At 42.6% G+C, this 15,026-nt stretch overlaps 1 protein-coding gene across 1 annotated transcript in view; it reads right to left on the bottom strand.

Moving 5' to 3' along the window:
• LOC101349213 (zinc finger protein 350-like) overlaps positions 1 to 15,026 on the bottom strand; it is a 27,546-nt gene extending 12,520 nt beyond the window's left edge. The window contains exons 1-2 of the mRNA XM_004381733.3: positions 14,907 to 15,026; positions 5,125 to 5,338 (exon numbers count right to left, since the gene is read on the bottom strand). Of these exons, the coding sequence (XP_004381790.2) occupies positions 5,125 to 5,139 (15 nt within the window). The 5' untranslated portion in view covers positions 5,140 to 5,338; positions 14,907 to 15,026. The remainder of the gene's footprint in view (positions 1 to 5,124; positions 5,339 to 14,906) is intronic.

The raw sequence follows: 15,026 nt of genomic DNA, 5'->3' as shown, positions 1-15,026 counted from the left end.
TGCTAATGCAAATAAGGTGCATGGAACCTGTGATGGTTAAGGTTATGTGTCAACTAGGCTGGGCCATGATTTTCAGTGGTTTGGCACTTACATAATGATGTCATTTGACAGTTATGTAATCATCCTCCACTTTGTGGTCTGATGTAATTGTCCCTCATTTTGTAATCTAATTATCCTCCATTTTGTGATGTGTTATAAATCCTAGCCTTTATGCCTATGGTTATGATCCCATTTGAAAGTGAGTTGCCATTCTGTTAATGAGGCAGGATTAGGGTGGGATGTATTGAATCACCACCTTACTAGAGGGTGACTCAAGTCACTACCCTTCGCCGTCACCACCCTTACCACCCTTATTCAAGAAGTGCCTTACTCAAGTGAGGGGAGTGTTTTTGAGGGTATGGTCTGCATCAAATATATATATGAATACTCAAAGTTCTCTCTCTTCCTCTGGATCCTGCATCCGGCTTATCATCTGACCTCTGGTTCTTAGAACTTGAGCCAGCAGCCTATCATCTGACCAATATGCCAGCTTCTGCAGCCTTATGAGCCAGCAGCCTGTCATCTGACATGCTGATTTGGGCTCATCAGCCCCTACAACCACAAGTCAGAAGCCTCCAGCCCGATGCCCGACTCCTGTATTTGGGACTTGCCAGCCTCCACAACTGCATGGGTCATTTCCTTGACAGTTTGTGAGTTCTGTGAGACATTGCAGCAAATTACAGAACCCAAGACGGGACGGAGTACTGAGGAGAGGAGGAGGAGTTGAGGTTAGAGATGATGGAGTGGTACAGCAGTTTGGAAAAGTTGGACATTTGGGACATCTTTAACTTCCACCTCATAGGAACCAGCTTTGTGATGATCCTTCATAAAGAATTTGTTCATTTACGCTTTTACGAAAAAAAGTGAAAAGCAGAAATAGCATTCAGTGTTTCTTTTGCAGAAAACCATTAAAGAGAAAGCACGCACCCCGGCCATCGAGAGTGGCGTCGCCAAGCTCCTTTGCTGGGAAATACACTCAGCATCTTAGCATCAAGCAGCTGAACATACATTATTCCTACAATTATACAGGCTGTGTATTTATCATATCATTCCTGCTTTTAGTATATGTTAGTGTTATTTTAGGTTTTATGTGTTACTTGGTATGATTTTGTAGGTTACTTTTTGGAGCTGGGAACACTCAAAATTTTTTCCAATATAAATTAATGGTAACTGCTTCTTCACTTTATGACATTTCTGCTTACAAAAGGTTTCACAGGAACACCCTATTTTCGGATAGCGGGGGAAACCTGTATCAGAAACTACACTGAAGGAGCTTCAGATACTAGAATTATGAAAAAGTACACGTTAAATAAGAATGTTTAATATGCTGAAAGGAATAATAGAAACTATTAAAGAATGCTTAAAGAAAAAGAGACTAAAATAATTAGGAATATTTGTGAAAAATAAATTTAATACACACATATATACATATATACACACATTATGTATGTATATCAATAGATAGGTTAATAGCATATAAAATACAACAAACAGATAATTAGTAAAATAAAATGTATAATTGATAAAACTACTCAAAATGTAGCAGACAGCAAGAAAACATAAATGAGAAATTAGTAAACATGGATAGAGTGAGAATGTCTAGCATATCCTATCTATTAACTTCTGAAAGAGAAAATAGAAGGGAGAAGAAATATTCAAAGATACAACTACACACTCAAAAATCACCACTTTTTGCTGAATAAAAGACTTAAGCTAAGCAGATTCTAAAATAGTCCAATGATTGTTTTACTTTGAAAATTACTGGTTATCTTTTAGATATATGGTGTGTGGTGTGATGGATCACTTTTATATGGCCTCTCTAGCCACAGTCTTGTTTAACTACCAGCAAATGACTGAGTGGGACTATGCAAATAAAGTGCTTGTGGCCCACCAAGGGGATTGGACAGCCTCCTAATAATGCAAATAAAGTGCACTGAGCTCTTGTGGCAGTGGGGCCATTCAAATTATATGGAACCCTAACAAGGGGATTGGTCAGTTTTGCCATCCCTTTAGGGTTAAAATGAGCCATCCCAGAGGTGGAAAATGGCAGGCCTCACTACCACCAAGAGATGGGGGCAGAGTACATCCTTTGGACCAGGGGTCCCTATGCTGAGAATCTCCTAGACCCAGGAGCCAGAGAAAGCTCTAACACCGGAGACAATATGACACAGTGAGAAGCCATAGCTGCAGAACCAGGAGACAGTGCAAGACGGTGTAGTGAGCTTCCCAACCCATTGAGTGAGAGAGCTGAGAGCCTTTGGGCAGGAAGCTTCCTGAAGGATTGGGGTGCCTCCAGCCACTTGTTGGCGGAGCTAGGCTTGCTGACCCATGAAGTGAGAGAGCTAAGTGCCTTCGGGCTGAGGCTTACTGGCAAAGTGGGTGCCCCCCCGGGATGTACTGGCAGAGCTAAAGAGTTCTGTAACACTTGCCCAAGCAGGGCAGACTAGCTGAGAGGCCAAGTGCAAGAAAGGGTCCAGTCTGCAGGCATGGCTGAGAAGATGCTGTCCTTATCGAAGAACTGTATCCTATCCTGAGCATTCCTAAACCTGAATTGTCACCTGTTACTTTCCTAATAAACCTCATAACTGTGAGTATGGTCTGTGAGTTCTGTGTGGTCACTGCAATGAATTATCCAACCCAGCAGAGAAGAAGAAAGTGCCCTCGGAAGGACGGTTGATGTCAGAATTGGTAAAAAGGTTGGAGGGTGGAGGCATATCTGACCTCCACCTCATAGAAATTAGCCTTGGGCTGTTGATCTTGATTCTCCTTCTCCTTGTGATGTCAGAGGAGGTTTGATGCTGCCTCCTTAGCATTTTCATATCTCCTAAGCCCTTAGGAGTTATCTTTGCCCTGGTTTTCTATCTCAGAGGTTTGTTACTTTTGTTCAGGTTGACTGACATTTTCTGGGTTAGCTGTAATCAAGGATGGTTTGATACTTTCTGGCCCTGGGCTGCAGCATGACCTGTGATAGGCATGCACCTTGCAGGGATTGCTTAATAGACTATGCAAATGCAGTGACTCTGGACTACGCAAATGAAGTGTCTGTGGCCTACTGAAAGGGAATTGGTCAGTTTGTGGCCCTGGTGGGAGGGCCATGCCTTGAAATTGACAAGGAGTTGTAGATACAACCAGCCAATCCCTCAGAGGTTTTCAGACAGAAAAAAGCAGGAAGACAGGAAGCAGGAATGAACAGAAAGGAGAAAGGGCAAGGGAGAAAAGAGAAGCAGCAGAGAGAAAGGAGGCAAGCAACCTCCTAAAATAGCTATAATACAGGTCAAGGGTGGTATACTGAAGACAGTGACAGGCCTGGAAGAGGGCCAGCAGCAGAGCTGGTGGTGACAGGCCAAGAAGGGGCCCTGTGGCAGAGTTGGTGGTGAAAGACAGCAGGGCCAAGAGGACCCTGTCTTGAGGTGGCCAAGAGGAGCCTGTGATCAGGGTGTCAAGAGGAGGCCTGTTCTCAGGGGGCTGAGAGGAGGCCTGCATGGTGGAGAGGAACTGAGAGCTGTCCTGCACTGAAGAAGGGAGACTATGCCTACATGCTTCCTGATCCTGAGCTGTACCCTGTAACTTCCTTAATAAACCACTTAACTGTAAGTATGGTCTGTGAGTTCTATGTGTCCATTGCAACCGATACCAAACACAGAAGAAAAGTAGTGTCAGGGGAGGGATGGCTGGTGTTAGAATTGGTAAAAAGGTTACAAGGTGGAGGTATGTATTCCCCCCACCTCATGGGAATCAGCTTTGTATTAATCTTGATTCACATTATCTACCCTGAAGTTAGACGGGTTCTGATGCTACTATTACTATCCCCATTTTACACCTCCCCCCCACACACAAAAGAATACGTTTGATTGCACCCCATTATTATTTTTCAAATCAAATACTTAGTTGTCTCCCAACTCCCAACGTTATTTTTTTTCAGATATAACTACAGACTCATAGAAATGTTCCTCAATAAGTTGCAGTCATTTCTCTTTAGAGGTTCAAAGTGTGCCACCTTAGTCCAAAAGAGAGTCCTTTCATGTCGGCTGCTATGGTCTTTGGAATATGATTCCATTCACGTGAAAATATAATTGGTATACACACACACACACAATGCAGAAAGTAAACATTGCCAACCTTTAAAAAAACAAATTAGGAAGGAAGTGTATGAAGAAGGAACTTATATTTTATGATATGTATTTTGTTATGATTTCAGTCTTTTATATTTAAAATATATTTATGAGGCATCTGTGTACTTAAAACTATAAAGACTTTTTTTTTTAACAAGGACAATAAGAATTGGATTTGAACAAGGGGAAATAACTCTGCACTTTCTAAGACGAGGTGAAGTTCTAAAGTCAATCATACATTCCAACAGCCCCAGGTATTACCGAACAACAGTACTTTCAACTCCCCACTTCCAAATCTGTACTCAAAAAAAGGTTCATTGAGAACCATTAGAAAGCTGGGTAATGCTTCCATTTTCCAAGGATGATCAGGTCTAATTCCTAAATAAACCCAGACCACCACAAGGCTGAGTTGATAGGTCAACTTGCATTGGTCTCCTCTGTCTACTGAGTTTGCTTGGTCTCTTCCTACAAGGGTCGCATGAAAAACCCTGGAAGAAACAGCCACAGGAAACCTGCTTTTGCATGTATGAGAATGCTGCTGTTCAGGACATCATCTACTAAATCACCTGTAGGAAGAACCACCAAAGAAATTTATTCAGACCAAAGTAGCATAAAATATTGAAATCATCCGAGGAACTGATCTACTTTCTTCTCAAAATCAGTGCGTATCATATAAATTATAATGATTCCATTGTATTGGCCAGAGATATTAAATGTAAGTTGACAGCTAATATAACCCACAGGATCCGCCATTGACATATTATGCTGCAACATCAGTAATTTAGTGTTAATCCTATGAACAGTATATTCCTGATCCTGCTTTGCCTGATGTTAAAGTCAGAGACAAAGTTTATTTCTCTCCAGCTCCTACTTTTACAAATTGATACTTTTCAGATTAATTGAATAAATATTTTTCAGGCTTCTACAAATACAATAGAAAACAAAGGAAAGAATAAAACAAACCAAAAGTCACCTGGGCCTTGATCATTTTTGTTTTGTTTTTTGTTCTCAGCAAGTAGCCAGAAATTGGGATGCTCTTTGTATCTTCTGAACCAGCTTTAAATTTCTGTTCAAAAATCTCAGTCTCCTGTCAAGGGTTTCCCCAGAAATGACAATACCAAAATCCTGCAGCTTCTTCCTCCTTCCTTCAATTGATTCTCTTGGACTTGGGAGTCAAGACCTGTGGGCTGAAAGGGAAAACTGAATTGAGTGATACACTATCTATGGGCCCAAATGCTATCACTGCTCATGGCACTGAACACGATGTGCCCAATATAGCTGACAATCCCTGTATTTGGTGTCCCAAAAATTTTTACAACCCTAGGAAATAAAACCTAAGATTCAGAATGCGCAGTGTTATGGGTATGCAGTACAGTGAATTACTTAATATGGTCTTCTAGCCATTTATGGTTCTGTGACTCCCATAAAATGATTTCGTGGAATGCAGTGCAATGGATCACTTTTGTGTGGCCTTTCTTGCCATGGTCTTGTAACTCCTGCCCAAGTGAATGAGACTGTGCAAATAAGGTAATTGTGGGAGAAAAGCAGCATCTGGAGTGGCCTGGGGGCTAAAGCCAGGCCAGATAAGCAAGATGACTGATAGGAGGCCAGGGTGTACTGACTCCACCCAGCCAGAGGCCAAAGACCATATGCATAAGAATGGGAAGACAGTCAAGGGGTGGAGAAGATGCAACTGGAATGTTTTCAAAGAAAGTTATGTGTTTATTTGAATGTACTATGGATATTGGAGAAACGCTGGTGGAGTAGTGGTTAAGAGCTATGCTGCTAACCAAAAGGTTGGCAGTTCAAATCCACCAGGTGCTCCTTAGAAACTCTATGGGGTAGTTCTACTCTGTCCTATAGGGTTATGAGTCAGAATTGACTCGTGACAACGGGTAATGGTAACGGTATGGATATTGAATGCTTCTCCTACCTAGTGTTGTAAAGCAGACCTAAATGTATAATAGAAATGAATACTGGGTATTATAGATAACAGAGAGCATGTAACTCCACCTTCATCCAATATTTGATTGGATATGCTAAAAGGGGAACTAGGATTTGCCCAAAAGAAACACAGGCTGTTGGTCTGAATGCAGTAGCCCTGTGCAAACCTGAGCCCCACTCATATTTTGCATTTCAAAAGACATGCAAACCTTTTCAGAAATGCTGAGAGAACAGAAGTTTTGGATTTGAAGGAAGGATCTGCAGGAGAAAAAAAAAAAAAAAGAATGGTTTTCTTTTTTAATTTTCAACAAACAGTTTGCCTTTGGGTACATCGAGGCAGGAAAGGTCAGTGCCCATCAGAAGAAACCCTCTACCAGGATTGGAAGTTTAAAGGAAGCCTTCAAGTAGATAGCTTGGTATGCTCGCTTGTAGTAACCACCTGAGTCCACCCATGAGTGGATGTGGGAAAAGTGCAGCAAGAAAGAGACGGGCTGAGTTTGGACATGTTCCAGTGGCAACTGTTGATCTAGCCCATTGGGGTTAGGTTAGGAAGGGCTGGCTGGTAAGAAACGGAGTTGTGTTGGCTCCTGAGTTTATGGGTGGAGCCCGTTGACCTAGGGCAAGGGGCTGTGGGGATGATAGAGAGAGAGAGAAGGGGCTACCCATTGTGACCTAGCTTGGATGGCTAGGAATGAGTTGACGAGAACCCAACCGAATGAAGAGAAAGATGTTTTACACTGCGAGCTGCTGTTGATTGCTATAATTTGATGACTTCTCTAGACTGGCCTTTGCTTATGGATGCAGGCACTCAAAGTTCCAACCAGAACAGGAGACTCTTTAAGACCAAGGAACAAACTTGTCTCCTCAGTACTAGTTTGATAGAGACAGGTAATTTAAACATTGGCTACCAAAAATAGGGGAAGATAAAGGCATGAAGTGGCTAGCTTACATACTTTCATGGGCATGCATAGACTTAAAATGAGGGGAACAAAGGGGGATCCCCACTGAATAGAGTCCTCTTTTGCTGATGGGTTTGGGAAGAGGCAGTAAGGGAGATGCTGATAGGATATGATTCAGCTGTAATGATTGTTAACAGGGTTAACTGTAATTGTTAAACCTAATTGTAGAATCTGTAACTGTTAAAGAGTGGACTAAGGGGGAGGCACTGCTGGAGTGGAATACAACGGCCGAAGCTAAAGTTCCTTAAAGGTTTTGCTATTCTGATACCTCATGAGGCTCAGAGACAGGGAATAATCTTCTCAGTTAAATTTTATCAGACACCACGAAAGGTGAAGCCAAGATGACTTTTGGAGAACCTGACCATATCAGATGGACACCTGCAGCAGACCTGAATGGCTGGTACCTGGGTAACTGCACTCTTAGGACTCTCTTGCCCTACCACAGGACTGTTAATGGCCGTTTGGGACTGGTAAAATCATTGGGAAGGGGAAGCTATCCTCCAAGTGTGAAAGAACCATGGTAGAAAAGCCAAGGGGTGCCTGCAGTGTGATGGATCGCTTTTCTGTGGCCTTTCTATGTCTTGTAATTCCCACCCAAGTGATTGGGTGTAACTGTGCAAACAAGGGGATTGGTCAGTTCTGCCATCCTGCTAGGCTTAAAAGAGAGCCCATTTCAGAGCAGGGAGAGGATAACACTACAACCAAGGAAGAAGAGCCAAGAGCGGAGCACATCCTCTGGACCCAGGATCTCTGCATGGAGAAGCTCCTGGAACCAGGAGACCTAGAGAGAGAGAGCTCTAACACTGAAGACATCAAGAAGTGGTGGCAGAGAAAAGGCAGCAGGAGACACCAGCAGACAACGATGCAGTTGGCTTCCCAGCCCATGGAACAAGAAAGCTGAGTGCCTTTGGGCAGGAGGCTTGCTGGTGGAGTAGGGTGCCTCTGGACACTTGGTGGAGCTAGGTTTGCCTACCCACAAAGCTACTTTCAGGCTTAGGCTTACTGGTGGAGTGGAGCCTCAAGGCACTTATTGGCAGAGCTAAAAGAACTTTTTAACATTTGCCTGAACGGGGCAGGGAAACCCTGGTGGCACAGAGGTTAAGAGTTTGGCTGCTAACCAAAAGGTAGGCAGTTCGAATCCACCAGGCACTCCTCGGAAACCCTAAGGGGCAGTTCTACTCTGTCCTATAGAGTTGCTATGAGTCAGAATTGATTCGATGGCAATGGGTCTCGGTTTGAGCAGGGCAGAGGCCATGGGGCCAGAGAGAGGCATGCCTGTGGGCATGGCTGAGACGAGGTTGTCCTAACAGAAGAACTGTTTCCTGAGCATTCCTGAACCTGAATTGTAACCTGTTACTTCCCTAAGAAACCCCATAATCGTGAGTATCATCTGTGAGTTCTGTGTGGCCATTGCAATGAATTATTGAACCCAGCAGAGAAATAGAGAGTGCCGTGGGAGGGACGGTTAGTGTCAGAACTGGTGAAGATGGTGGTGAAAGGATGCATGTCTGATCTCTGCCTCATAGGAATGCTGGGGGAATGGTCTGCCTCCTCTACGCCTCCCATCAGGCAGCCAAAGTAAAGGCCTTGGGCCCAGAGCATTCTCTGATAAGAAGGCTGGGAATTGTGTCACCTTCTCTCTTTCAGTTCTTTCTCCTTATCAGAGAAACCTTCCCCCTGTTCTGGGCACACAATAACTTTCTGTCTCTTACACATACATGGGCACCATATGGCACCTGGCCAATCCCATTTCTATATCTGTTCCCAGCGGGAAGGAACAGGGTCTCTCATACTATGACACAAGGAAGCATGCCAGACTGTAAGAGCTGACCTCAAGGGGTGGACTGAAGAGGAAAAAGACTTTGTGAGGCCAAACATGAGTGCCCTCATGTGGTCTGCCAGTTCACTACCATTTGCTGAGTTGTTCTTGTGCAAACTCCTGGCTTGTAGCTACTACTGTCCACCACCACTATAAAACCTCTGTCCTCCGACTGTGGGATGCAGAGATCTGCTTTGGTCCTGCTGCCCTCCAGGGCTCGCCTTGTATGTAAGTCTCCCTAAGAAACTCCTTTGCTGCCACCCTGGAGTTGCCTACCTCTTTCTTTGGTCTGTCAGCACCCACTATTTTCAGAGACAAATTTCAAGTTAATGGTTCATGCCAGGACAAGAAATCAGCCTTGGGCTGTTGATCTTGATTCTCCTTCCCCCTTGTGAAGCAGAGGAGGTCAGACGCCACAGCCCTCCTGCCATTTTAACATGGGACTATGCAAAGAAGGTACTTGTGGACCACCAAGGGTATAGGACAGCCCGCTGATTATGCAAATAGCGTGCATGGAACCACTGCAGGGGTTGGATCATTCCAATAAGGTGTAGTGAACCCTAGCAAGGGGATTGGTCACCTCCTAGGCTTAAAAAGACCGAATCCCAGAAGTGGAAAGGAGACATCACTACCATCAAGAAAGAAAAGCCAGGAAAAGAGCATGTCCTTTGGACTCAGGGTCCCTCTGCTGAGAACATCCTAGACCCAGGAGACAGAAAGAGCTATAATACTGAGACAGTGTGAGACGGTGAGAAGCACTGGCAAGTGTGGCAGAGAAAAGGCAGCAACAGAACCAGGAGAGCAGGACAAGACAGCATCATGGGCTCCCTGGCCCACAGAGCGAGATGGCATGCCAACCTACAGAGCAAGAGAGCTGAGTGCCTTCAGCAAAACTGACCAATCTGTTCGTTATGATTCCACAGACCTTATTTGCATGGTCCCACTCAGTCACTTGGGTGGGAGTTACAAGACCATGGTGAAAAAAGGCCACACAAAAGTGATCCATCGCACCACAGCAACAAATTATTGAACCCAGCAGAGAAGTAGAGAGTGCTACAGGAGGCACTGCTGGTGTTAGAACTGGTAAAAGGTTGGAGTGGAGGTATGTCTGACCTCCACCTCATATGAATAACTCTTGGGCTAATACTGATCATGATTCTCCCCCTTCATGAAGTTAGAGGGGCTAAGACACCACCATACCATTCTTACAGGGTAAAAGGTATCTTTTCAAAAAATGGTACATGGACAATCAAATATACACGTGGCAGGAAAAAAATAAGGTTAATCCCCACCTCACAACATACACAAATATCAATTTGGAATCAAATGTGACTCTCAATGAGAAACGTATATCAATAAAGATTTAAGAAGATAAGATCACATTAGGGTATAGAAAGATATTTTAGGTAAGCCACATAAAGCACTAACTATAAAATGGTGACTATTCTGCTGGAGAAACTGTAAAATGCTACACCAACTTTAGGAAACAGGCAACACCTATCAGTTGAAGTTTTACCAAAAAAAAAAAAAAAAACACCCCAAACCTGTTGCCATCGAGTCGATTCCAACTCACAGCGACCCTATAGGACAGAGCAGAACTGCCCCATAGTTTCCAAGGAGCACCTGATGGATTCAAACTGCTGACCGTTTGGTTAGCAGCTGTAGCTCTTAACCACTACACCACCAGGGTTTCCTGAAGTTATACTCGTTGAAATAACAATTTAACTTTCTGGTATTTATCTAAGTATATACTCCCCCACAATGAGAGTACATTAGAACCACAAGACATGTACAAATACTTTCATGGCAGCATTATTTGTAGTTAGTCCAAACTTCAAACAACTCAAGTATACATAATAGCAGAAAAAACTGCTAAAAATTCAAACAACAGAACGTTATACAGCATGTACAACTCTTGGCAAACCTGCAAGCAAAGAATGCTGTTTACATTCTTAAAGAATGGTAAATAACAAAACAAACAAAAACCAAAGAATCATGTGAGAGTCCTTAGGTGGCATGCAAAGCCTAAAATATTTCCTATCTATCCATTCAGAGAATAAGTTTGCCAACTCTTGTTACAGAGCAAAGTAAATACACCTCTGTGTAACAATACGAATGACTCTCACAAATATTGAGCAAATCCTGCTACAAAGAATGAATTATACAGGCCCCGGATAAGTAAAGCATTACTCAAGAAGAAGAACAAAGTGGGAGGCCTCACACTACTTGATTTTAGAACCTATTATACCTCCACGGTAGTCAAAACAGCCTGGTACTGGTACAACAACAGATACATAGACCAATGGAACAGAACTGAGAATCCAGACATAAATTCATCCACCTATGAGCAGCTGATATTTGACAAAGGCCCAAAGTCTGTTAATTGGGGAGAGACAGTCTCTTTAACAAATGGTGCTGGCATAACTGGATATCCATCTGCAAAAAAATGAAACAAGACCCATACCTCACACCATGCACAAAAACTAACTCAAAATGGATCAAAGACTTAAATATAAAATCAAAAACGATAAAGATCATGGAAGAAAAAACAGGGACAACGCTAGGAGCCCTAATACGTGGCATAAACAGAATATGAACCATAAGTAATAATGCACAAGCACCAGAAGAGAGACTAGATAAGTGGGAGCTCATAAAAATCAAACATTTATGTTCATCAAAAGACTTCACCAAAAGAGTAAAAAGACAACCTACAGACTGGGAAAAAAATTTTGGCTACGACAAATCCAATCAGCATCTAATCTCTAAAATCTACAAGATACCGCAAAACCGCAACAATAAAAAGACAAATAACTCAATTAAAAAATGGGTAAAGGATATGAACAAGTACTTCACCAAAGAAGATATTCAGGCGGCTAAAAGACACGTGAAGAAATGCTCACGATCATTAGCCATTAGAGAAATGCAGATCAAAACTACAACGAGATATCATCTCACCCCAATAAGGCTAGCATTAATCCAAAAAACACAAAATAATAAATGCTGGAGAGGTTGTGGACAGACTGGAACACTTATACACTATTGGTGGCAATGTAGAATGGTACAACCACTTGGAAATCAATTTGGACGCTTCCTTAAAAAGCTAGAAATAGAAGTACCATAGGATCCAGCTATTCCGCTCCTTGGAATATATCCTAGAGAAATAAGAGCCATCACACGAGTAGATATATGCACACCCATGTTCATTGCAGCACTGTTCACAATAGCAAACAGATGGAAACAACTTAGGTGCCCATCAACAGACAAATGGATAAACAAATTATGGTATATCCACATAATGGAATACTACACAACAATAAAGAACGATGAAGCCGTGAAACATCTTACAACATGGAGGAAGCTGGAGGGCATTATGCTGAGTGAATTTAGTTAGTCACAGAAGGACAAATATTGTATAAGACCACTATTATAAGAACTCAAGAAAAGGTTTAAACACAGAAGAAAACATTCTTTGATAGTTACGGGGTTGGGGGGAGGAGGGTTATTTAGTAACTAAATAGTAGATAAGAATTATCTTAGGTGAAGGGAAGGACAGCACACACTACAGGGGGAGTCAGCACAACTGGACTAAACCAAAGCTAAGAAGTGTCCTGAATACAATCAAACATTTTGAGGGACAGAGTAGTAAGGGTAGCTGTCTGGGGACCATGCTTTCAGGAGACATCTAGGTCAATTGGTCTAACAAATCTTATTAAGAAAATATTCTGCATCCTACTTTGGTGAGTGGCGTCTGGGGTCTTAAAAGCTTGCCAGCGGCCATCTAAGATGCATCAATTGGTCCCAACCACCTGGGGTAAGGGAGAATGAAAAAACACCAAAGACACAAGGGGCCACATAAACCAGAGACTTCATCAGCCTGAGACCAGAAGAACTAGATGGTGCCCAGCTACCACCAATGACGGCCCTGACAGGGAACACAACAGATAGTCCCAGATGGAGGAGAAAGGTGGAGTGCAGAACTCAAATTCTGGTAAGAAGACCAGACTTAATGGTCTGACTGAGACTGGAGGAACCAAGAAAGCATGGCCCCGGATTCTCTATCAGCCCAGAACTAAAAAAATTTCCAAGGCCAACTCTTCAGACAAGGATTGGACTGGACTGTGGAACATAAACTGATACTCGTGAGGAGTGTGCCTCTTAGCTCAGGTAGATATAAGAGACTAAATGGGTAGTTTCTATCCGGAGGTGAGATGGGAAGACAGAGAGGGTTAGGAGATGGTTGAATGGACATGAGAAATCAGGGGTGGAAAGGAGGAGTGTGCTGTCACAGTGTGGGGAAAGCAATTAGGGTCACATAACAATGAATGTATAAATTTTTGTATGGGAGACTAACATGAAATGTAAATTTCATTTAAGCTATAATAAACAAGAAAAAAATTATATATATGCTCTGATCCTCAGTTGAACATAGGCAAACTTAAATAAATTACACTGATTATGAATAATTAACTACATGGTAAAACTATAAAGAAAAGCCAAAAAGGGCTTGCTATTGAGAGCAGGGTTGTAATGACCTCTGGGTGTGAGGCTGGGATATAATTAGGAAGGGGATCACAGAACACTACTTGGGTGCTGGCAATGTTCTATTTCTTGCCTTGGGTATTGGTTGGTTACACGTATATTGCCTTTACATTAACTAAGGTGTACAATTTTTTTAAAAAAGATAAACTTAGAAAAGCTAAACAAAAGCTGAACAATTCTAAAAGCTTCTTCTCTGAAAAAACTAATAAAATATACATATTTGTAGAGAGATGGAACAAGAGAGAGAAGTGGTGCAATATAAAGTATTAATGCAAGATATGACCCAGATAAAACAGGCATTTTTTAGTCTTGAAATAATATAAAAACCTCTTTAGGTCATTAAATTTGAAATTCTGGGTGGATTTATATGTTAATCATCCTACGTCCTGGAAAGATGCTAACTTTAGACACTACAGCAAGTGAATTTTATGAGCAGGCAACAAGACAAAGATGTTATAATCCTAATACCACCCCACTCTCCTATTTTGTATGGAAAAGCTGAGCCAATGCATCATGATAAAGCAAAAGATAGATACATTACAAAGTGGGAAAGAAAATTAAGGTTATTATCAGACAATATGATAATCTGCATGGAAAAAAAGATTCAAGTATTGCCTATGTAAAAGAAAGCAGATTTTCAGATACATACTTGGCTAGAATTGCACAATAAACCTAAACTCATTTTCTGTGCCAATTCTATCACTAGCAATGGGAACTGAAACTGGACCCACATAACTTAACAATAAACTGGGATATCTGACTTACTAATAAACTGGGATATGGGTTATATGTCCAAAAGGATAAATAATTAACAAAATAGAAATTCTGTTAGCAAAGTAGAAAGTGGAAATGCATGTCAAGCTTTGGTGACAAGGTCTCCGCGACACAACGACTCAACTCTACTTTCTTTTGCAGAGCGAAAGCAGCCATAGGCTGATGGGTATAGTTAGCCCGCCCATGGATTAGAGGAGAAAAACATTATCTAAATCAAGTTTCAGACTACTGCCCAAGCACTATACTGCCTTCTGTCCCAGGAGCCTAGCTTCCAATCTCAGCTCAACCACCAGCCAGGTCCTGGGCTTCCAAAGCTTCAGGCCTCACAAGCCTCTGAACCACAGACACAGACCACCTCCATCCCGGATTAATGCGAAACCTGCACCAGATACTCCCTATGATGTTCATAACCCCCGGCTCCAACTTCACTAAGCCACATATTAAATGCCGAAACCGAACCAGACACCACATTCATCGTAAATACCACCTCCACCCCTTACAAGCAGAGAGATCCGCGAAGACCCCCTACCCTGACAGTTGGGACAGTCTTAATTGTTGTACACAGGTGCACCCCTCCTGACTGACCCCAAAGGCAGCGATTCCCACCAGCTTCCCTTCACACACCTCCACCCTGGAGCTCCCCTCAGGAACTCCATGTGTCCTCACTATTTCACATACATATACCACTTGCCCTGCTTCAAGGACAAAACACACACCGACCTGTTTCTCTCTCAAACCACTAGGAATTCCGAAACGTTGCATTTACTTCCGGGAACTGCTTCTACTTTTTGACTATTCAGCCGGAAGCCGCTTACGGCGGCCGGCAAGGATTCGACAGTT

Source organism: Trichechus manatus, unplaced genomic scaffold (genome assembly GCF_000243295.1).
Source record: "Trichechus manatus latirostris isolate Lorelei unplaced genomic scaffold, TriManLat1.0 scaffold00087, whole genome shotgun sequence".
NCBI classification, from domain to species: Eukaryota; Metazoa; Chordata; class Mammalia; order Sirenia; family Trichechidae; genus Trichechus; species Trichechus manatus.
Note: the sequence above shows the minus strand (reverse complement) of the source record. Positions and strands in the feature narration are given on the sequence as shown.